The sequence below is a fragment of the Geotrypetes seraphini genome, chromosome 3 (genome assembly GCF_902459505.1).
Source record: "Geotrypetes seraphini chromosome 3, aGeoSer1.1, whole genome shotgun sequence".
NCBI classification, from domain to species: domain Eukaryota; kingdom Metazoa; phylum Chordata; class Amphibia; order Gymnophiona; family Dermophiidae; genus Geotrypetes; species Geotrypetes seraphini.
The window spans coordinates 324,518,268-324,540,691 of NC_047086.1; the positions used below are offsets into that span (position 1 = coordinate 324,518,268).

The window sequence follows — 22,424 nt, forward strand, 5'->3', positions numbered from 1 at the left end:
TGATGTCACACAAATCTGTGCATGCTCGAGGTCCTACAGACGCGACCTGGAGGTCGGGGAAGAAAAGATGAGGCTTTGTGGGGGCGGGGCTGGGGTGAAGCGGGCAGGGATGAAGGTAGAACAGGGCAGAGCTGGAGGCAGAACCGGGCAGAGAAGGGGTAGAATGGGGCAGAGCCATGTGTCCAGATTTTTGCGTCTCAAAATATGGTAACCCTATCCATAGGTGCATCATTATTCTGTACACAATTTTATTTGTCCACAGCCATGAGGTCACAGCCACAAAGAGCTTGATAAGCCCTAATAGCCTACCATAAAAATGCAGTCTGGTGGTAATGTGGCAAAAGGACTGGGGGACTGAATTCCAAAGCACAAAAGAAGTCTTCTTCCCTAAAAGAAACACAGCTTTGTACATAAGAATTGCCATACTGGGACAAACCAAAGGTTCATCAAGCCAAGTAACCTCTCTCCAACAGTGGCCAACTGAGGTCCCAAATATCTAGTTAGATCCCAAGTAGTAAAACAGATTTTATGCTGCTTATCATAGGAATAAGCAGTGGATTTCACCAAGCGATCTTAATAATGGCCATTGTTCCGAAGAGTGTATAGTCCAGAAAGTTCCTGTTGCAACCGGAAGGCGAAACACTGGCCACTCTTGGTGGGACAGCATATAAAAACACACAACAGCAGCTACATGTTTGAAAGATAAGTGATTGTTTCATTCGGACATTTAAAGAACTTTAACTGTTAAATAAACAATGGGGGGGGGGGTTCTGTCAATTAAGTGATTGCCCTTTCAAGTTTGAGGAAGGTTTTCCCCAATGGGGTTCTGAGGCTTTTTCCTCCCATATGAACTCTAGAGATCTCTCTTGTCTACTTTAGTACTGCTAAGCCTTTATATATATGTTGTATTGAGTGCAGAAGCTTAAAGGCTAAGTGTTATAATTTTAGGAACCCCACTATTTACCCTACTCCATTAAGAATATTGAACATTTAAACCTACTCTCTGTTTTCTGTCTTTCAACCAGTTCTTAATCCTTAATAGGACATTACCTCCTATCCCATGACTTTCTAATTTCCTCAGAAGTCTTTCATGAGGGACTTTGTCAAATGCCTTTTGAAAATCCAAATATACAATATCAACCAGCTCACCGTTATCCATATTTTGATTAACCCCTTCAAAAAATGCAGATTGGTGATGCAAGATTTCCCTTGACTAAATGTTGGCTTTCTCTCATTAAACCATGTTCAATCATTTTGATCTTTATAATAATCTCTACCATTTTGCCCTGCACCAACATCAGACTCACCTGTGTATAATTTCCTGGATCACCTCTGGAACCCTTTTTAAAAATTGGCACCACATTGGTCACTCTTCAGTCTTCCAGTACTATGCTGGATTTTAGAGCAAAATTACAAATTACTAACAATAGCTCTGCAAGTTCATTTTTAAATTCTATCAGCACTCTAGGATGGATATGAACCAGTCCAGCTGATTTGCTACTGTTCAATTTGTCAAATTGACCCATTACATCTTCCAGTGTTACAGAAATTTGCTTGAGTTTCTCTTTTTCCAACATAATTGATTACCATTTCTGGTACCAATAAGTCCTCCACATCTTCCTCAGTGAAGACTGAAGCAAGGAATTCATTTAATTTCTCTGCTGTGGCCTTGTCTTCCCTGAAAGCCCCTTTTACCTCTCGGTCTTTTAGTGGTCCAACTGATTCTCTTCCAGGCTTCTTGCTTTTAATATACCTAAAATGGTTTTTACTGTGTGTTTTTGCTTCCAGAACAATCTTCTTTTCAGGGTCTCTTTTTGTCTTCCTTATTAGTGCCTTGCATTTGACTTGCCATTCCTTGTGCTATTTACAATTATTTTCAGTTAGATCCTTTTTCCCACTTTCTGAAGGATTCTCTTTTAGCTCTAATAAGAACATAAGCATGGCCTCTGCCGAGTCAGACTATGGGTCCATCATGCCCAGCAGTCCGCTCCCATGGGGGCCTCCCCAGGTCCATGACCTGTAAGTGATCTTATATCTAAAACATTCTATTCCCTAATCATTTAATATCCTGTATGGTAACCCTCTAACTATACCCTTCAATCCCCTTTTCCTTCAGGAAATCATCTAATCCCATTTTGAAACCCAAAATCATACTCTGCCCTACCACCTCCTCTGGTAGCGCATTCCAGGTGTCCACCATCCTCTGAGTGAAGAAGAACTTCCTAGCATTTGTTTTGAATCTGTCTCCTTTCAATTTTTGCGAATGCCCTCTTGTTTTTGTTGCCCCCGCTAGTCTGAAGAATCTGTTCCTCTCTACCTTCTCCATACCCTTCATGATCTTATAAGTTTCTATCATGTCCCCTCTAAATCTCCGCTTTTCCAGGGAAAAGAGCCCCAGCTTCCCTAGCCTTTCAGCATATGAAAGGTTCTCCATGCCTTTTATCATCCTTGTTGCTCTTCTCTGGACCCTCTCGAGTATCGCCATATCCTTCTTAAGGTACTGCGGCCAGTATTGAACAAAGTACTCCAGATGCGGGCGCACCATCGCCCGATACAGTGGCAGGATAACTTCCTTCGTTCTGATAGTGATACCTTTTTTTATAATGCCCAACATTCTATTCGCTTTCTTTGAGGCCGCTGCGCATTGTGCCGCTGGCTTCATTGTTTTATCCACTAAAACCCCCAAATCCTTTTCCAGTTTATCTTCTCCCAGTACCATCCCCCCCATCGTGTAGTTATACATCAGGTTTCCTTTCCCTATGTGCAAGACTTTATATTTCTCTACATTGAAGCTTATCTGCCATTTGTTTGCCCACTCACTCAGTTTGTTCAGGTCCCTTTGTAGTTCTTTGCATTCCTCCACAGTTTTAACCCTACTGGAGAGTTTTGTGTCATCCGTGAATTTTATAACTTTGCACTTCGTCCCTGACTCCAGTTCATTTTTGAATATATTGAACAGCAGCGGTCCCAGTACTGACCCCTGCGGGACGCCACTCGTGACCCCTTTCCAGTCAGAATAGTGTCCCTTTACTCTTACCCTCTGTTTCCTGTCTGCCAGCCAATTTTTGATCCATCTGTGCACTTCCCCTTCCACCCCGTGGTTCCACAGTTTCCTTAGTAGGCGCTCATGGGGTACCTTGTCGAAGGCTTTTTGGAAGTCCAGATATACGATGTCTATGGGGTCACCTTTGTCCAATTGTTCACTTATCCCCTCAAAGAAGTGCAATAGCTTCCTTCATCTCACTCGTTAACCATGCCGGTTGCCATTTTTCATTCCTTCTTCCTTTTTTAATACATGGAATATATCCAGTCTGGGCTTCTAGGATGGTATTTTTGAATGACACCCTTGCCTGATATAAATTTTTTATCTTTGTAGCTGTTCCTCTAAATTTCTCTTTTACTATTCTCCTCATGTTATCATAGTCTCCTTTTTTAAAGTTAGTTGCTGTTGTATTGAATTTCCTGTATGAAATTATAACAGGAATTATATCAAGTCTGATCATGTTATGATCACTGTTATTAAGCGTCCCCAGCACCATTACCTCTCACACCAGTTCATGCACTCCACTAAGATCTAGGACTAGCCTCTTGTCGGTTCCTGAATCAGCTGCTCCATAAAGCAATCCTTGATTTCATCAAGGAATTTTATCCTCCTAGCATGCCCTGATGTTACATTTACCCAGTCAATATCGGGGTAGTTAAAATCACCCATTATTATTGTGTTACTCAGTTTGTTAGACTCCCTAGTTTCTGATAACATTTCAGCATCTGTCCATTCGTCCTGGTCAGGTGGACAGTTGAACACTCCTATCACTATCCTTTTCCCCTTTACACATGGAATTTCTACCCATAGGGATTCCAAGGTGTGTTTTAGCTCCTGTAGAATTTCCTGTCCATTCGATTCAAGGCTCTCCTTAACATATAACACTACATCTGCACCAATTCAATCCACCCTATCACTGCGATAGTTTGTACCCCGGTATGATAATGTCCCATTAGTTATCTTTCTTCTGCCAGGTATCAGAGATACCTATTATATCTATCTTTTCATTTAGTACAATACATTCTAACTCTCCCATCTTGTTTCTTAGGCTTCTGGCATTTGCATACAGACATTTCAAACAATGTTTTTTGTCATATCTATTTACAATTTGCTCAGCAGTTGGCATGGATAATTTGCAATCTTTAAAATCAACCTGCTCTATATTTAAGGAAACCTGATCTACTGTGACCTGTATTGCAATATTGTTTTCAGGATGTTCTGTCTTTTCTTATATGCTAATATCTTTTAAAGATACCTTGTTCCAAACCATGCTCTTTTGAGTGACTATCAGCCTTTCCCCAATTTCTAGTTTAAAAGTTGCTCTAACTCCTTTTTTAAATTTTGTCACCAGCAGCCTGTCATTCATACACTGAGACTCTAAAACTCTGTTTGTCTCTTGGGTCCTGCAAGTGGAAAAGAGAGCACCTCAGAAAATGCTACCCTGGAAGTTCTGGGTTTTAACTTCCTACCTAAGAGCCTAAATGTGGCTTCCTGAACCTCCCTACCGCATTTCTCTATATCATTGGTACCCACATGTACCAAGACAGCAGGCTCCCAACACTATGTAAAATCTTATCTAGGTGATGTGTGAGGTCTTCCACCTTTGCACTAGACAGGCAAGTGATCAAACGATCCTCACATCCACCAGCCACCCAGATATCTACATGTCTAATGATCAAATTTCCTACTATAATGGTCATCCTAACCCTTCCCTCCTGGGCAGCCTCTGGAGACACATCCTCAGTGTGAAACGACATTGCATCCCCTGGTGGGCAGGTCATGACAAAAGGATTGCTTCCTACTTCACCAGAGTGATGCTGTCCTTTAAGAAGACCTCCCTTATCCGAGGCAGCACAAAGGCTGCCAAATTGGAGTTGGGACTAATCTACAATATCCCTGTAGGTCTCCTCTATGTATCCCTCTGTCTCCCTCAGCTCCTCCAAGTCTGCTACTCTAGCCTCAAGAGATTGGACCCATTCCCTGAGTGCTAGGAGCTCTTTGCACTGAGCACACATGTAAGATCTCTCATCAACTGGGAGATAATCAAAACATGGGACAATCGGTGCAAAAGACTGGATAGCCCCCATCTTGCTGCTGGACTGCTGCCTGCATATTAATATTTATGATTTTTTTTTTTTTTGTTAAGTTGCTAAGGGAGTTGGAATATGTACACTAATGTCCCCTAAGATTGCTAGTTATATGTTAGGCTATGGTACTGCATAATTTTTATTATTATGTTGTAATTGGTAGGTTATGCTCCAAGGATTTCTTAGGTTATTTCTTAAGAACTAATTAGCCCCTAGAAATGCCAGCCTATGTATACTAAAAGACATTTCCTACACTAAGAAAAAAACTTATCCCTAAAACTCCCTTGCTAAGAGAACAAAGTACAGTAAAACCTTGGATTGCGAGTAACGTGGTTTGCGAGTGTTTTACAAGACGAGCAAAATGTTTGATAAAATTTTAACTAGATCGAGCATTGTCTTGCAATATGAGCACTTCGGCATGCACCATGTCATCACAGTACGTACAACTAACGCGCGTTACATCGCTGAGCACAGCTGAATGTAGCAATTAAGTGTCATGCAAGCACGCACAGTGTACACCAGGGGTCTCAAAGTCCCTCCTTGAGGGCCGCAATCCAGTCGGGTTTTCAGGATTTCCCCAATGAATATGCATTGAAAGCAGTGCATGCACATAGATCTCATGCATATTCATTGGGGAAATCCTGAAAACCCGACTGGATTGCGGCCCTCAAGGAGGGACTTTGAGACCCCTGGTGTACACACACAATTTATCTGCAGTATAATATATCCTAGCCCAGGGCTGCCCAAGTCCGGTCCTCGAGATCTACTGGCAGGCCAGGTTTTCAGGATATCCACAATGAATATGCATGAGAGAGATTTGCCTGCACTGCTTTCTTGGTATGCAAATCTTTCTCATGAATGTTCATTGGGCATTTCCTGAAAACCTGGCCTGCCAATAGATTTCGAGGACCGGACTTGGGCAGCCCTGCCCTAGCCCAATACATCCCGGCCTTGCCTTCACTGTTGCACAGTCCCTAAACCCTATTCTGCCAGTGCCCAATTCCATCCCATTTGGCTCAAAGACTACATAGTCCTATCCAATTTCCTGACTTCCCACCTAATCCCAATACACTGTGGGAGTGTAGTGACTGTTCTAAATGAGCGAGGTCTTGCAATACAAGTATGTACAGTATATTTTATATTAAAGTTTTTGGGTTTGGAACGAATCGTCTGAGTTTCCATTATTTCCTATGGGAAAATTTGCTTTGATATACGAGCGCTTTGGATTACAAGCATGCTTCTGGAAAGAATTATGCTCGCAAACCAAGGTACTACTGAACTTACCACTGTACTTTAAATAAAATAAGTCTCCGAGCTTATCTATTTAGCTTTAGGATTCCCTTTTCCCAAATTTGTAGCAATTTCCCAGCAAAGTCTTACCAGTAAAAATTTCTGTCTCTGGAAGTCCTCTCACAGCACCTCTTCTGGAGTGAGGGGAGGGGGAGAAATCAACAGTGCCCTATTTATGTGCTGTTAGGGCTAGATTCACAAACCTTTTTTCAAGGGGCGATTCATGGCCGATTATAGCATGCCCGACAAATTCACAACGTGAAGAAATTCAAATTAAGGTGATCGGAGGAATGTCCCCCTCCGACCGCACGGATTGTGAGTGTGCGATCCAGACACATGCGCAGACCATCTGCTTTCCCTGCAGATGGTCTGTGCATGCGTTTTGTGTCCGGGTTTTTTTGTTATTGCTAGTTTTGTGGGGGGGTTTTATACACGCGCCGACTCCTGCTCTCCCCTTCCAGCCAAGCCCCTGCTCTTACCGCCCAGACTCTCCTGCTCTCTGCCACCTTCCCTGCAATGCGAGCCCATGGGTTTAAAGCGCAGCCCCGCTTTAAACCCGGGGGCTCGCATTGCAGGAATGGTGGATCTCCCCAGCTCACACACCCATTCACCAATAGCCCAAACTTTAATTCCATGCAGCTCCCCCCAATTTTTTTCAGGAGCCTTTGGGTCCTTCACAAATCATTTTTAGAGGACGTGTGCACATAAGCGGTTTGGAGGGGGATGTTATTCCTTTTTACCTACTCTGGGAGAAAAAGAGGGGAGGCTAACTCTGTTTTCTGCAGTGGGTCGGCTCGCCGTGTGGGTTAAATGGACTTTACATGTTGTACAAAGCTTTTCAGTTCACCTTGAAGGCAGACCAAGAATTTTTTGCCTGGGGCAGAGTGCAGGGCGGCAGTGGAAGATCAGGGCAGAGTGTAGGGCGGCAATGGAGCAGGAGAGTCGGCAGAGACCTGCGCGACGGGTCCCCAGCAGTCTTGATTGGCCAGCCCAATCGGTACCCCAAATTTGTTTGTTGAATCGCGTTCCTGCCTACTTTGCATGTGTTTCCCCTCATTTGCATGCATGGATTTGAAGCGGATCGCAGGACAGGTTTGTGAATCGGGCCAGAGGGAAATCTGCTCGCTAAGGGGTCGTAAACAGGTTTGCTTAGTGAATCTAGCCCTTAGTTCCTTGCTGATTTTCACTGCCCCTTATATAGGGAATCAGGCACCTTAATGTCAGTGGTCCTTTTGAACTTTTGTCTTTAATCAGTCACTGTGGTTTGATTGACAGATAACTGAACACAGTGTTTATCCTGATGCTTATAGAAAACTCCTGCAAGGTTCTCTGTAAAAGTTACTCTCTCTAGTAATTACATTAAACTAAAAATTCACAAATAACTTGCTTTCAAATTATACTGATAGTTCTGTCTTATTAAATGACTAGTGGCTCTTTTTACTAAGGTGCGCTAGCATTTTTAGCGTGTGCTAACGATTAGCGCGCACTATCCATGCGCTAAACGAAAAATACTAACACCAGCTCTATAGAAGTGTTAGCATTTAGCGCGTGCGGCATTGTAGCACGCGCTAAGCACACGCTAAAACACTTAGCGCGCCTTTGTAAAAGGAGCCCTAAGTTAAAAAGTCTAAACTGAAGCTGCCTGTGCCTGTTAGCTGTGCTGTACACTTCCGCCTCCCCATTCGCGGTTTCCCTACTCGCGATTTCACATAATCGCAATTTTTTTGGGGGGGAAGAGGGTAAAAAAAACCCTATATTTTTGTCTTCCCCCTGGCATCCCAGCCTTACCTGGTGGTCTAGCTGGTTTTCGGGGCAGGAGCGATCTTCCTACGCTCCTGCCCCATGCAGATAGCCATTAGGAAATGGCTGTGAGGAGTTCCCGTAGTCTCTCCTGCCCCAAAAACCAACTAGACCACCAAGTAAGGCCGGGATGCCAGGGGAAGGCGGAAGGGAGGCGGGGGTGGGTCAGAGCCGTATATTTGCGGTTTTTTGCCATTCGCGGTCCGGCTCTGCCCCTATCCCCCACGAATAACGAGGGAGAAGTTATACTGATACTGTAGCAATTTTAAAATAGCCCCTTAAGATGCTAGCCTATGAACACTAACAGAGACTTCCTATGCTAAAAAAAAAATCTAAAACTCCCTTAAGTGGGCAAAGTACTTAAAGAAAATAAGTCCCTGAGCTTATCTATTTAACCTTAGGCTTCCCTTTTCCTCAGCAAAGTCTTACCAGTAAAAATTTCTGGCAGTCCTCTCACAGCACCTCTTCCATATCACCTATTAAATTAAATCATTCCCTTTGTTTTCTTAAGCTCCTAAGTGAAAGTATGAATGAACTTTGAAATTAAACATAGGTATTAATTATAATCTCAAAAAGAGAAAGAGGTTCACTGGGGTAGAGGAGTAGCTTAGTTGTGAGAGAAGTGGGTTGACAACCAGGGAAGCCAAGGTCCAAATCCTACTTCTCCCATTAGAATGCCTTGTGACCTTAATCCTCCACTGCCTTGTATATCTGTATGAGCATAATATGCCTGTGTTTGTATTTGAAAAACGAGTAACCAAAATCTAAAATCCAGATCACTGTAGTCATCATAAACAATCCAAGAAGACATATTAAGAAAATAGGTCTGTCTGGTTCAGAAATTTCCAAGACTCCCAAAAGCATGGAGGGGCGTTTTCAATAGGACATCTCACTTTGAACGTTTTTCTCAAAAAATTGGGTGAAAATGTCCATTTTTGAACCCACAAGATGTCTTATCTTTCTTTTTTCTTTTTTCAAAATGGCCCAGCTAAATGTTTTCTCCAACTAGATATCTATTTTTTTTCGCCATTATCGAAAAAGATAGTCCAAATTGAAAAACATTCAAAATGAGCCATTTGCATGTAGGAGGGGCCAGCATTTTTTTAAAGGACTGGCCACACAGTGGGGCATCCTAGAGGGCACTGCTGTGAACTTCACATTAAGGATGCCAGGTCCACATCTCACCATAATCCCCGTATATTATAGGGTGAGCCATCCAAAACTCCCCCAAAACCCACTGTACCTACCTGCCTATCACCCCAATAGCCCTTATGCTTGCAGGTGTCACTACAGTGGATTTTTGGTTAGTTTTGGTGAGCTCACACTTTCCACCACAAGCGTACTACCTGGGTCCTCAACTCTGTAGTCCACTGCACTGCCCACCAGTGTACTCCAGAGACCTGCTTGCAGCTCTGCTTGGGCTAGCCATAGTATCTTCAGCTGTCATAAAGACAGGTATGTACTATTTCATGCAGATATTTGGGGGTAGGAAGGGATCAGTGACCACTGCGGGAGAGTGTGGGAGCCATATTTTTATCTCTCCAGTGGTCATCTGGTCAGTTTGGGTATCTTTTTGGCCCTTATTTGTTTAAAAACAGGTCTAGCCCAAAACATCCAAACTGTGCCGTGGACGTTTTATAAAATGTTTATTACTGTAAAACGTCCAAGTGCAAAGCCTTCCCTAATCCTGCCCAAAACACATCTCTAACACCCCCCCCCCTTTAAGATTTAGATGCCCTCTTCGCCGCCGCACCCCCCCCCCCCACCCTGCCACACATGTGCCCCCCTTCCCTGGACCTTTTTAACTTCTCCGGTGTCAGCAGCATGCCCATGTCGGTGTTGGCTCGCCCTTTGATGTCACTTTCTAGGCACGGGTCCCAGAAGTGACATCAGAGAGAGCATCGATGCTAACGCAGGCAGCAACATTGCACCAGGAAAGGCAAAGGGCGCGCGCAGACAACAAGGAGAGGAGCGGGGGGGAGCAGAGAGCAGGAGGGATACCATGCCCTTAGGAAGACCGCGTCCAAGGTGGACCACACCCCCCTTACTACACCACTGGCAAGACATCCAAGTGCTGGTTGATTCCGTCTTTTGGATTTCTATCTTTTTTAAATATGAGCCCCATAGTAGCACACTGAGGTTGAGGGGTGGTAGATTTAAGAGCAATGTTAGGAAATTCTACTTTACGGAGAGGGTGGTGGTGGATGCTTGAAATGCGCTCCCTAGAGAGGTGGTGGAGAGGAAAACGGTGACTGAGTTCAAAGAAGCGTGGAATGAACACAGAGGATCTAGAATCAGAAAATAATATTAAATATTGAACTAAGGCCAGTACTGGGCAGACTTGCACGGTCTGTGCCTGTATATGGCCGTTTGGAGGAGGATGGGCTGGAGAGGGCTTGAATGGCTGGGAGGGTTTAGATGGGCTGGAGTAGGTTTTAACGGAGATTTCGGCAGTTGGAACCCAAGCACAGTATCTGGTAGAGCTTTGGATTCTTGCCCAGAAATAGCTAAGAAAAAAAAAAATTTAAATTGAATCAGGTTGGGCAGACTGGATGGACCATTCGGGTCTTTATCTGCCGTCTGTGTTACTATGTATGAATCGAGGCAGAGCCAGGCAATTATATAGTCAACAGGTGTTAGCAATCCACCCAGCCTTCCTGTTATGAACTGAAATGTTGAATAAATTAGCAACTAATCCTTCTTATTTATTGTTAATTTCTTGTATCATTTATTATTTATAGAGCTTAATTTGGAAAACCAAGTCAAGGTGGTGTACAAACTAACTAAAAAGAAGGAAAAGGAACTACAATTAATAAGAAAGTCACACAGACAAGGTCTTTAACAGAAAAGCTAGTGGGGTCACCTTAGCAATTGCCTGTCATCCCCGAGTGCAACCAACTCACTTTGCATAGCTCTAATTTGTGTGTAAGATAACTCCAATCAGAGTGATAAAGGTAAATTATTCTAAGAATAAAGAAAGCACTGTTCCAGGTTGATTCCCAGTGTGCAAATGAGGGGTCAGGAATAAGCAGTCTATGGCCATTTAAGAGAGAATTCAATAAATGGTGCCGAAAATCCTGCGCCAAAAACCTTGAGTGCCCTTTAGAGAATAGCATTCAATGTGAACCTCCGAACCTAGCTTTTTGTCACCATACTTATGCTGGCTAAACGTAGGTGTAAATGCCAGTGTCCAAATTTTGGGCAAATTCTGTAAATCTGCGCCCAACTTTGTGGAAGGCCCTGAAACACTCCCTGGCCACGCCCCTCTTTTCAGATATGCATAATTAAAGTTAGACATTATGCTTTATAGAATAGTACACAGGGATGTGCATGTGGATTTTTAAGACTGTCAATTGGTTGTTAATACCCAATTATTGATGGTTCCGAGTTAATTAGTCGATTTATTTGCACGTGCATTTCTGATGTGCGCACAAAGTTAGGCATGGAAATTTGGGCATGATATGTAGAATCTGGGGGTTTAAGACTGTAAGAGACATGATGGAACATATGGAATTCTCAGAACAGAGAGGAAAAGAAGGACAGCAGTGTGCATAGCCTTAAATGTCAGAGCTGGTATTTTTAAATTGAATCCTGTATTTAAGCCAATGCAACTGAAAGAATAAGGGAGGAATATGACCTTGTCTTTTTGTGTTACAAGGAAAATGAGCAACTATATTTTGTAACATTTGAAGTTTTTATAGGTTCGATTGAGAGATACAAGCATAAATAGCACTGTAGTAACCAAGCCTGTAACATACAGTACAAATACATGAGAACGGGAGTGCAGAACATCAGCATATAGGAGACTATGGATAGCTCTGAGTTTTCACAGCCTTTGAGAATTGATGATAATTGCTGAGTACAGGGTAAGCTGAGATTTCAGGAGTACACCAACATATATGAAAGAAACCACTATACTGCCTGTAAGCCCAAAAGCTGTCAAAGTGGTATGCATTCAGGCATAGTATGTATTTTTCAGTCCCTCGAGGGCTCACAATCTGAGTATGTACCTGAGACAATGGAGGAATAGATGACTTGCCCAAGATCACAAGGAACTGTGGTAAGATTTGACCTGGGCTTCCTTGCTTCCCAGACCAAGGAGAACTCAGATATTCCACCCCCACTAGTGCTGCCCGATTCAGGGAAAAAAATTTTGATTTGATTCCATTTAGCCTATTGAATCGATTTTTTGATTCAGTTTGATTTTCCTGCCCAATTGGGTGTTTTTTTCAAACATTCTGGTGGGTTTATTTTATAATATACTAGAAAAAATTCCACTATCACTTATTCAGAGAAGTGCACTCACTTTTTAGCTATAACGGGAAAAGGCCTCAGAAATGGAGCCTACGCACGGTCATAGACTGAATTGATCAAGTTGATCAGCTTAGTTGTCACGCTCCTTGCTCCAGTCATCGGCCAACAAAAACCCTTTTATTTAACTTTATTTCTAGAATGCTTAAATCTTATTCTATCATAATAAATTATTAACTTTATGTTGTTTAAAACTTAACTTATGTTCTAAAGCATTTTTATGAGTTTTCTTTTTTATAAAGCATTTTTATATGTTTTCTTTAGATGCTTAGATATAGATGCTTGTAATTCACTCTCTGGACACTTGGGGGCCATATGCCAGATGCTAAGTGAAAATGAAAGCAAAGAGAGCTTCTTTTATTGTTTTAGAGCAGGTCTGCAAAAGCTAGGGTTACCAGTTTTTCCCGAAGAAAAATCTGGACCCATGGCCACGCCCACAGGCCCTCCCTGTTCCATCTGCATCACGCCCCATTTCACCCCCAGCCCTGCCCCCAGATGGCATCCACGCATGCATCCAGAAGTGACATAATATCACCACATTGCATCCGCACATGCGCGGTTTCCCCCTCCCAATGCAATTTTAACAGGAAGCTTTTCAAAACCCGGACAAAGTACCAGGTTTTGAAAAGCCGTCCGGACTCCCTGACATGTCCTCAAAAAGGAGGACATGTCCGGGGAAATCCAGACATCTGGTAACCCTAGTAAATACGCAAGCACAGCGGTGCAAATGGGGAATACTGGTCACAATGGATGCCACTATGGATACGTGAAATCAAACATCGGGAACGCATGAATATCGAGAATGGACTCAGTGTAGCTATAAGCAAAAAACAAAAGGAATTGACCCCAAAAAACAAATCATCCACATAAGAGCCTTAAAGGACCTAGTCCGCTAGGGATACAGGACCCAACACAGTCCACGTTTCGACAAAAAGTCTTCTTCAGGGGTCCCTGGGGGTCCTATAAAGGTGAGTACGTGGGAAACAATTGTGCATTTGCAAGCAGTGTCTCACTTCCGGCTCACCACACAATTGTTTCTCACGTACTCACCTTTATAGGACCCCCAGGGACCCCTGAAGAAGACTTTTTGTCGAAACGCGGACCTTGTTGGGTCCTGTATCCCTAGCGGGCTAGGTCCTTTAAGGCTCTTATGTGGATGGAATTATTTTATGTGGATGATTTCAGTGTACCTTTGGAACTTTGACACTTTCAAATAAAGTCCATTTAGGAACATCGTCACTCCACAGAGTTGTTTTTTTTTTTTTGTTTCTCTGTGTAGCTATGTTAACATTTACTCTGTAGAATTGAATGCCACTTGCAATATTGTAGTATGTCCAGCAGATGTCACCAAATTAACAATTGTGTAGCAAAGTTAGCATGAGCTGTATCATTGCATCAGTTTTATTACTGTTATTACAGCTTCTGTGTAGGGTGACCCTATCACTTCATGTCATAAGGGAGCAAGCGAGTCAGTGCTGGTTATACACCCATGGTGTATTTGCAGTTTATTAAAAAACTGGAAGTACATGTCTACACATGTAGTGGCCTATTTCATCTAATACAAAGCTATCAGATTTTCTATTTTCTATTCAACCGAGTCATAAACCAAAATAAAACTGAGTAGTCATGCCAAGTAGGTTATGCTGCCTGACACCACTGATTTTCTCTTTTAAAACAGCTGTTCTGCAAATCCTTCTCAATTGCAGATTTGTAGAACAGCTGTTTTAAAAGAGAAAATCAGTGGGATCAGACAGTATAACCCCCTTGGTATGACAACTCAGTTTTATTTTGGTTTTGTCTTGGTTGTTTCCATCTCTTCCCTTTGAACCAGGGCTAAGATCTGATGCCGTGAGCTTTCATTTACAACTACCTGGGGGGAGGGGGGCTATTCCTCCCTATTTTGTAGGCTGATGTGACCAGGAGAGTGGAAGTTCTGACTTGGAAACAGAACCCAAGTTCTTCTTCATAGTATCATGTAGAACAACAACCAGCCACAAAGCTCTTTTGTTGCTGTATCATACAGTATTACACAACTGACTTTCCATACAAATCATTTCAGTGGTTAACTTGCTAAAGACCTGCCAAGATAGATGGAAAATAGCTCCCTGTTCTATCCCTATACTGTATTCAGTTTTTCAGAAAATAAGCATTATAATACAGATGTTATAAACTAAAATAAACTAAACTAAAACTTAATCTTATATACCGGGTCTTCAACCAAAGGAAGATCGACGCGGTTAACAATAATTTTTTTTAAAAAATAAACTGAAATACAAGAGTTAGTTTTCAAAATGTTTAGCGAATAAAAAAGCTTTTAGAAGTTTACGGAAGAGTTGGAAGAAACTGGGACACCTCAAAATTAGGGAAAGTTCATTCCATAGTTGGGGAAATTTAAACGCCAGAGAGCTGCTAAAATTCTTAACTCCTTGAATTCCTTTCCTAGAAGGAAGAGAAAGTTTAGATCAATGAATACCTCTCGCATATGAAAAGCTAATCATAAACTATATAAATCATAAATTATAAACTAGGAAATTAGAGAGACATGGGATAGGGGGCAGTGTCCTATTATGGATTAAGAACTGGTTGAAAGACAGAAAACAAAGAGTAGGTTTAAATGGTCAAGGGAATGGAACTCCTCTCATATGAGGAAAGACTAAAATGGTTAGGGTTCTTCAGCTTAGAAAAGAGACAGGGAGATATGATTGAAGACTACAAAATTCTAAATGGAGTAGAATGGGTACAAGTGGATCGATTTTTCACTCCATCAAAAATTACAAAGACTAGGGGACACTCAATGAAATTACAGGGAAATACTTTTAAAACCAATAGGAGGGAAAAAAATTTTCACTCAGAGAATATTTAAGTTTTGGAATGCGTTGCCAGAGGATGTGGTAAGAGCGGATAACGTAGCTGGTTTTAAGAAAGGTTTGGGCAAGTTCCTGGAGGAAAAGTCATTAGTCTGTTATTAAGAAAGACATGGGGGAAGCCACTGCTTGCCCTGTATTGGTAGCAGGGAATATTGCTACTCCTTGAGTTTTGGCCAGGTACTAGTGACCTATATTGGCCACCGTGAGAATGGTCTACTGGACTTGATGGACCATTGGTCCAACCCAGTAAAGCTATTTTTATGTTCTTAGAAGGGTAAATAGTTGGGTTCAAAAAAACATACAAGTAAGCTGAAAATTAAGTCAAGCATTGAAGTAAACTGGAGGAAAAAGCCTCAGAACCCCAGCAGGAAGCAAACCCTCCTCACTATTTGAAAGAGCAATATCTTCATCAGCTAAGAAAAACACAAAACCCTCCAGGAACAGTTCTTAAAGATTCTAACAAATACTTTAAAAATGGTTATGTCACTTACCTTGTGAAAGTGTTGAAACAAGATTCGGCCCCGCCACTTTCACAAGGTAGAGCATTGTGATCAGTTGGTAGTATGAGGTTAGTATGTCAATCAATTATGAATATAAGATATGTAGCTACAAAAATGAAAACGTTTACAGGTTTTGTGGCATAAGTTATCCGGTCAATTAAGATTGTGTGGAATATACTAGCTTTAAGAAATTGCTTAAAATTAAGCTATTCATTGATGCCTACTTGTGAAATGGAATGTGAATTACTCCTCTGAAATTGCGCTCTTTTCCTTGTAATGCTGATGAGTAATGGTTGAAAGTATCTCAAGGTGCATAATTGCTAACTTGTTAGATATGTTTATGATGATTTTATTGGGTTATTGTATAACAATCTTTGTATATTTTTACATTTTTATGCATGTTACTTTGGAAATCGCTGAGATTCCTGGCATTATATAAATTCTTAAAATAAATAAATAAGTGCCTTGTCTAATGCTTTTTACCATTCTTTGAGTACTGTAGCTGTAAGAATCTTTAAGAACTGTTCCTGGAGGGGTTTTTTAGCCGATGAAGTTATTATCCTTTCTAGTTGTGAGGAGGGTTTGCTCCCTGATGTGATTCTGAGGCTTTTTCCTCCAGTTTCCGTCAACACTTGACTTAATTTTCAACTTACTTGTTTGTCTTTTGATTATTTGACTGTTTATACTAAATAGTGGGGTTCCCCAAGGGGTGTGTGCTGCAACCACTGCTTTTTAGCATATTTATCAATGATCTAGAGATGGAAATAACTAATGAGATAATTTAAATTTGCTGATGACACAAAGTTGTTAAATCACGAAAGGATTGTGAAAAATTGCAAGAGGACCTTGGGAGACTGGGCATCAAAATGGCAGATGATGTTTAATGTGAGCAAGTGCAAAATGATGCATATGGGAAAGAGGAAACCGAACTATAGTTACGTGATGCAGGGCTTCACATTACGAGTCACTGTCCAGGAAAAGGATCTAGGTGTCATCGTTCAGGATATGTTGAAACCCATGGCTCAATGTGTGGTGGCAGCTATGAAACCAAATTGAATGTTAGGAAGTATCAGGAAAGGAATGGAAAACAAAGATGAAAATGTTATAATGCCCTTGTATCACTCTATGGTACAGTGGCGCCTCGAATACTGTGTCCAATTCTGGTTGCCGTATCTCAAACATGATATAGTAACATTAGAAAAGGTACAGAGAAGGGCGACAAAAATGATAAAAGGGATGGGATGACTTTCCTAATTGGAAAGGCTACAATGGCTAGGGTTCTTCAGTTTGGAGAAGAGATGGCTCGGGGGGGGGGGGGGGGGGAATGATAGAGGTCTTTAAAATACTGAGTGGAGTGTAAAGGGTAAATGTGAATTGCATGTTTACTCTTTCCAAAATTACTAGGACTAGGGGGCATGCGATGAAGCTACTAAGTAGTAGATTTAAAACAAACCAGAGAAAATATTTCTTCATATAATGTGTAATTAAACTCTAGAATTTGTTGCAGTGTTTAGAAAAGGTCTGAATAATTTCCTGAAAGAGAAGTCCATAGGCCATTACTGAAATGGCTTGGGGAAATCCACTGCTTATTCCTAGGATAAACAGCATAAAATCTGTTTTACTCCTTGGGATCTTGCCAGGTAGTTGTAACTAGAGAATGACTCGGTGACAAAATTCATCACCGTTCCCGTCCCCGCGGATAACCGCGGGAAACCATCTTCATGTCATTCTTTAAGGAGAGAGGGAAGAATCAGAGTATGAATGGCCACAACCACTGACCCGCAAGCTTTGCTTTGAAGAATTCTGGTGTAGAAGGACTGAGGTTGAAACAGACACTACAGAATGACAATCTCTGGTATCCAGAGAAGATATTGTGATGTCATAATGCCTCATTCCACCAGTGCCTAAGAGCCAATCACATCAGTGATGTCACAATGGCTTCATTATCCTTGGCTCCCATAAGAATCAGAGTATGAATGGCCACAACCACTGACCCTGAAGCTTAGCTTTGAAGAATGCTGGTGTAGAAGGACTGAGGTTGAAATAGACACTAAAAAATGACATGGGATTATTTCCCGCGGTTATCCGCGGGGACAGGAACGGTTATGAATTTTGTCACCGTGTCATTCTCTAGTTGTAACCTGGGTTGGCCACTGTTGGAAACGGGATATTGGGCTTGATGGACCTTCAGTTTGTCCCAGTATGGAAATTCTTATGTTTAATTCCTATGCAGCTTGCTGTCTTACAGTATTCTCACACAGGACTTATGCTCATTTCCTCCATTGTCCAAGGTGAGGGCCAACTCTGAAACTGAATGTAGGATGAGAATATGTGTCATTTTTTAAAGTCCCCATTGTGAGGCACTGGGCTAGATTCTTTTATCCATGAGATGGAATTGTTTCTCCAAATGGAGGGCACTCGCATCCAAAGACAAAAATATAAACTTAGGGCTCCTTTTACGAAGGTGCGCTAGGGCATTAACGCGCGGAATAGCGTGCGCTAAACTGCCGTGCAATCTAGCCGCTGCCGCCTCCTTTTGAGCAGGGGGTAGATTTTCGGCTAGCACGCGCTAATCCGGTGTGTGCGCTAAACCTGCTAGCGCACCTTCATAAAAGGAGTCCTTAATGGTGTCTTCCCAACCTCACCTCCAAAAAGATGGCAGTCTGTTTCTAGCTGTTTTCAGTGCTGTGCTGCGTAAGTGCACTGAGATCTGGAAATTAGAGAATGACATGGTGACAAAATTTATCACCGTTCCCTTCCCCGCGGATAACCGCGGGAAATAATCCTATGCCATTTTCTAGTGTCTATCTCAACCTCGGTCCTTCTACACCAGCATTCTTCCATGCAAGGCTTGAGGGTCAGTGGTTGTGCCCAATTATACTCTGATTCTTCCCTCTCTCCTTAAAGAATGACATGAAGATTGTTTCCCGCGACGGGAACGGTGATGAATTTTGTCACCGTGTCATTCTCTACTGGAAATGTCTAACTATGTGAAGAAGCAGTAATTGGTCACTATTGAATGCCAAAGGATCTTTTTCTCTTCTACCACTGCTTGCTGTCCAAAACCCTCAGCTCAGCACTGACCATGCTCCAGGCCTTGGCGGTTCACAAATGAAAGACCAAATCAAATCTATGAACCAATCTTAGGGCTTCTTTTACGAAGCTGCTTGGCAAACGCTCCGATGTCTATTAATTCTCTATGGAGGTTGGAGTGATTACCAAAGCAGCAGCCGCTAGCCTGGCTTTGTAAAAGGGGAGTAGTGCTGTTTTAGTGATTATTATGTATTTTCCAAAGTCATCTATGACAGGGGTCTCAAAGTCCCTCCTTGAGGGCTGCAATCCAGTCGGGTTTTCAGGATTTCCCCAATGAATATGCATTGAAAGCAGTGCATGCACATAGATCTCATGCATATTCATTGGGGAAATCCTGTAAACCCGACTGGATTGCAGGCCTCAAGGAGGGACTTTGAGATCCCTGATCTATGACATAATGAACTCTACATAAACAAGTGTTACGTTTGTGAATTGAAATATAATGATGTCACACAGATTCTATTTGTCCATACAGGTCTTGATGCTTTTCATTTTATTTTGGTCCCTAATGCGGTCTTATTTTTCTTTATTTTTTTATTCAGTTTTCGAATATTAATATTACAAAAATATTAAAGAAAAGTAAGGCCACAATACAGCTTTTTACTAGATTAGATTTTGATAGTCTAGTTTACTGAAATTTTACTAGTTTTGCACTAGTTTTAGTATGTCAGATAATTTTTTTCTGAGTCAACGTATTATGTTGTCTTGATTATGTGTGTTTACATCAGGGATGTCCAATGTCGGTCCTCGAGTCCAGTCGGGTTTTCAGGATTTCCCCAATGAATATGCATGAGATCTATTAGCATACAATGAAAGCAGTGCATGCAAATAGACCTCATGTATATTCATTGGGGAAATCCTGAAAATCCGACTGGACTGCGGCCCTCGAGGACCGACATTGGACACCCCTGGTTTACATGATTATACATGTTTTCCTTGTAAACCCCTTAAGTTTTAGGCAGTGTAGAAATTTTTAAAGTAAATAAATAAATTACATTCAAGAAACAAGCTTTATATAGCCCACATAAAGGATGGAAAAGGAAGGAATACACTCATTCTTCATAATAAATAACCAAATGAAATAGTAAGATAGCATTGGATTGGTCTTATTTTTCTTATGGAAGGAAAGCGGGGATACAGAAGCTTTCTGTTGGGAATTAAGGGGAGAAGTATCTGCAAAGTATTGTTAGACTGTCTTAATCTGCAGCCACGGGAAGAGCGTTAAGCTTGCACATTGAACTTCTGAGGCAACGTGAGCGCACACAAATGAGCAATCCACGTTTCTCTCTCTTGTCCTTTCAGCTGGCAAAGGCAATGTAGCAAAATGGGTAATCACGTGGCCACTTTGTCTGCTCCTGTACTTCACTGTGCCTAACTGCAGCAAGCCTCGCTGGCAAAAATGGTTCCTGGTGACATTCGCAACAACTTCCCTCTGGATCGCGGCCTTCTCTTACATTATGGTGTGGATGGTGAGTTCGGGCAAAGGTGGTTTCAGGGTTTCGGCTGAAGTTGTAATCACAGAAAGGTGTGAGTGTCTCTTTCCAAGTAGCATGCAACATGTCTTTTTCTAGGTCTGAATCACTTTCTCCCTCTTCCTTTGTCTCTGACTCTCTCTTACTAATCAACCCGAGCATAACCTAAAGCAAGTTCAGAGGCCACAAGATGCAAATCAAGAGACACAATAAAAGCTCATAAGCACAGTGCACACTCGTATTACCTTTGCTGAAAGAAGTGGAGCCACAGAGTGCTATTCAGTGGCATAGTAAGGATGAGTGGGGCCCAGGGCAGTGGCGCGCCCACATGCCGCTCGCCAGCCCCTTCCCTTTCCCCATACCTTTTTAACTTCTATGGCATGAGGCATGACCACGTTGGTATCGGCTCACCCTTTTGTGTCATTTCCTAGGCACAGGTCCCGGAAGTGATGTCAGTGAGAGCGCCGATGCCGACGTGGAGCAGCAACCACACGCTGGGGAAGTAAAAGAAGGCACAGGGGAAGGCAAGGGGTGCGCGTGGCAAGGGGAAGAGCGGAGAGCAGAGAGGAAGAGGGGTACCGCGCCCATAGGAAGACCACGCAAACCGCAGTACTCGTAAACCGAGGTTTGACTGTACCTGTATATAATACAGTGATTAGGTTGATTTATGGATTGAAGAAAGGAGATAGGATTTCGCCATATATGAAGAAATTACATTGGCTCCCTGTGGAAGCAAAGATTCAGTGTCAATATTTTGTAAGATGTTTAAAATACGTCATGGGGTGATACCAGATTGTATGCCTCCATTGTTGTATTATTCAGTAAAGGGATTTTTAATTTGAGACAAGAATCTCCCTTCTGATTGCCTGAAGTTAAGAACATAAAATATACCAGAATGTTTAATTCTACATGGGCATATCAAGCTAAATTTTGGAAAACCCTACCAGATCGGGTTAGTCAGCACAGTAGTTATAAAAGTTTTAAAAAGGCCTTAAAGACTCATCTGTTTAAGGAACATGTTCTTACTAATCTTAATTTTGATTAGAGTGGTGATCTAATGTATTCTTTATTTTATGTAAACCGCTGTGAACTTCTGAGAGGTATTGGCGGTATACAAATATAGATTGTATTGTATTGTATGTAAACCACTTTGTTACCACAGAAAGGTAGTATATCAATTGCCTATCATCTCTTTTCATTTATTCAACTTTCTATCCCGTCTTTCTGTACAAACATTCAAAACAGGTCACAGAAATAATATATGCCTTTTCAAATGCTATGACAATAATATCAGAAATATTATCTTATGATTGTATAACATAGTTAAAAGTCTGAAAGTCTGTACCACACCAGACAACACATAATAAACCTGGGCCTTCACATTATCCAGCTAAAAAATAAGGCTCAACTGAAAAAAAAAGACCCACTGTTACAGCAACATCTCTAAACATCATACAAGTAAACTCCTCTCAAACACGGGCCCAATAGTCAAAAAAAGCTGAGGATCTGATAATCAAACTTTGGTCCTGACTCTATAAAAAGTTCCTGCCACTAGGCATCTAAATTACCCCTCCTCCTTTTATAAAACCGTAGCGCCAGCCGCACCGGTAACAGCTCATAGAATTACTATGGTGTCAGAGCTATTACTGCCGTGGCCGGCACTAAAAACCGTGCTACGGTTTTGTAAAAGGGGGGGGGGGGGTAATTTTTTAATTGGTTCAGTTGGCTCTGTTAATTGAACAGCACCATTAAAAACCAATTAAAAACAATTTTTCAAAAAATTAATTTTCAGGTAGGCGCCTAACTCAGTAGGCGCCATGTAGACATCTATACCAAGGTGCCTGCCAGCATCTACCCAAAAAGTAGGCGTGGTTAGGGTATGGAGTTAGGACATGGATTGTGTTAGGTGCTGGTATTATAGGCCAAGAAAATCCTAGCCTAATATACCAGCACTGATGTCT

At 41.9% G+C, this 22,424-nt stretch overlaps 1 protein-coding gene across 1 annotated transcript in view; it reads left to right on the plus strand.

Moving 5' to 3' along the window:
* Window positions 1–22,424, plus strand: part of SLC24A3 (solute carrier family 24 member 3) — a 560,288-nt gene that overhangs the window by 501,218 nt on the left and 36,646 nt on the right. The window contains exon 13 of the mRNA XM_033939286.1: window positions 20,294–20,460. Coding sequence (XP_033795177.1) covers window positions 20,294–20,460 — 167 coding nt within the window. The remainder of the gene's footprint in view (window positions 1–20,293; window positions 20,461–22,424) is intronic.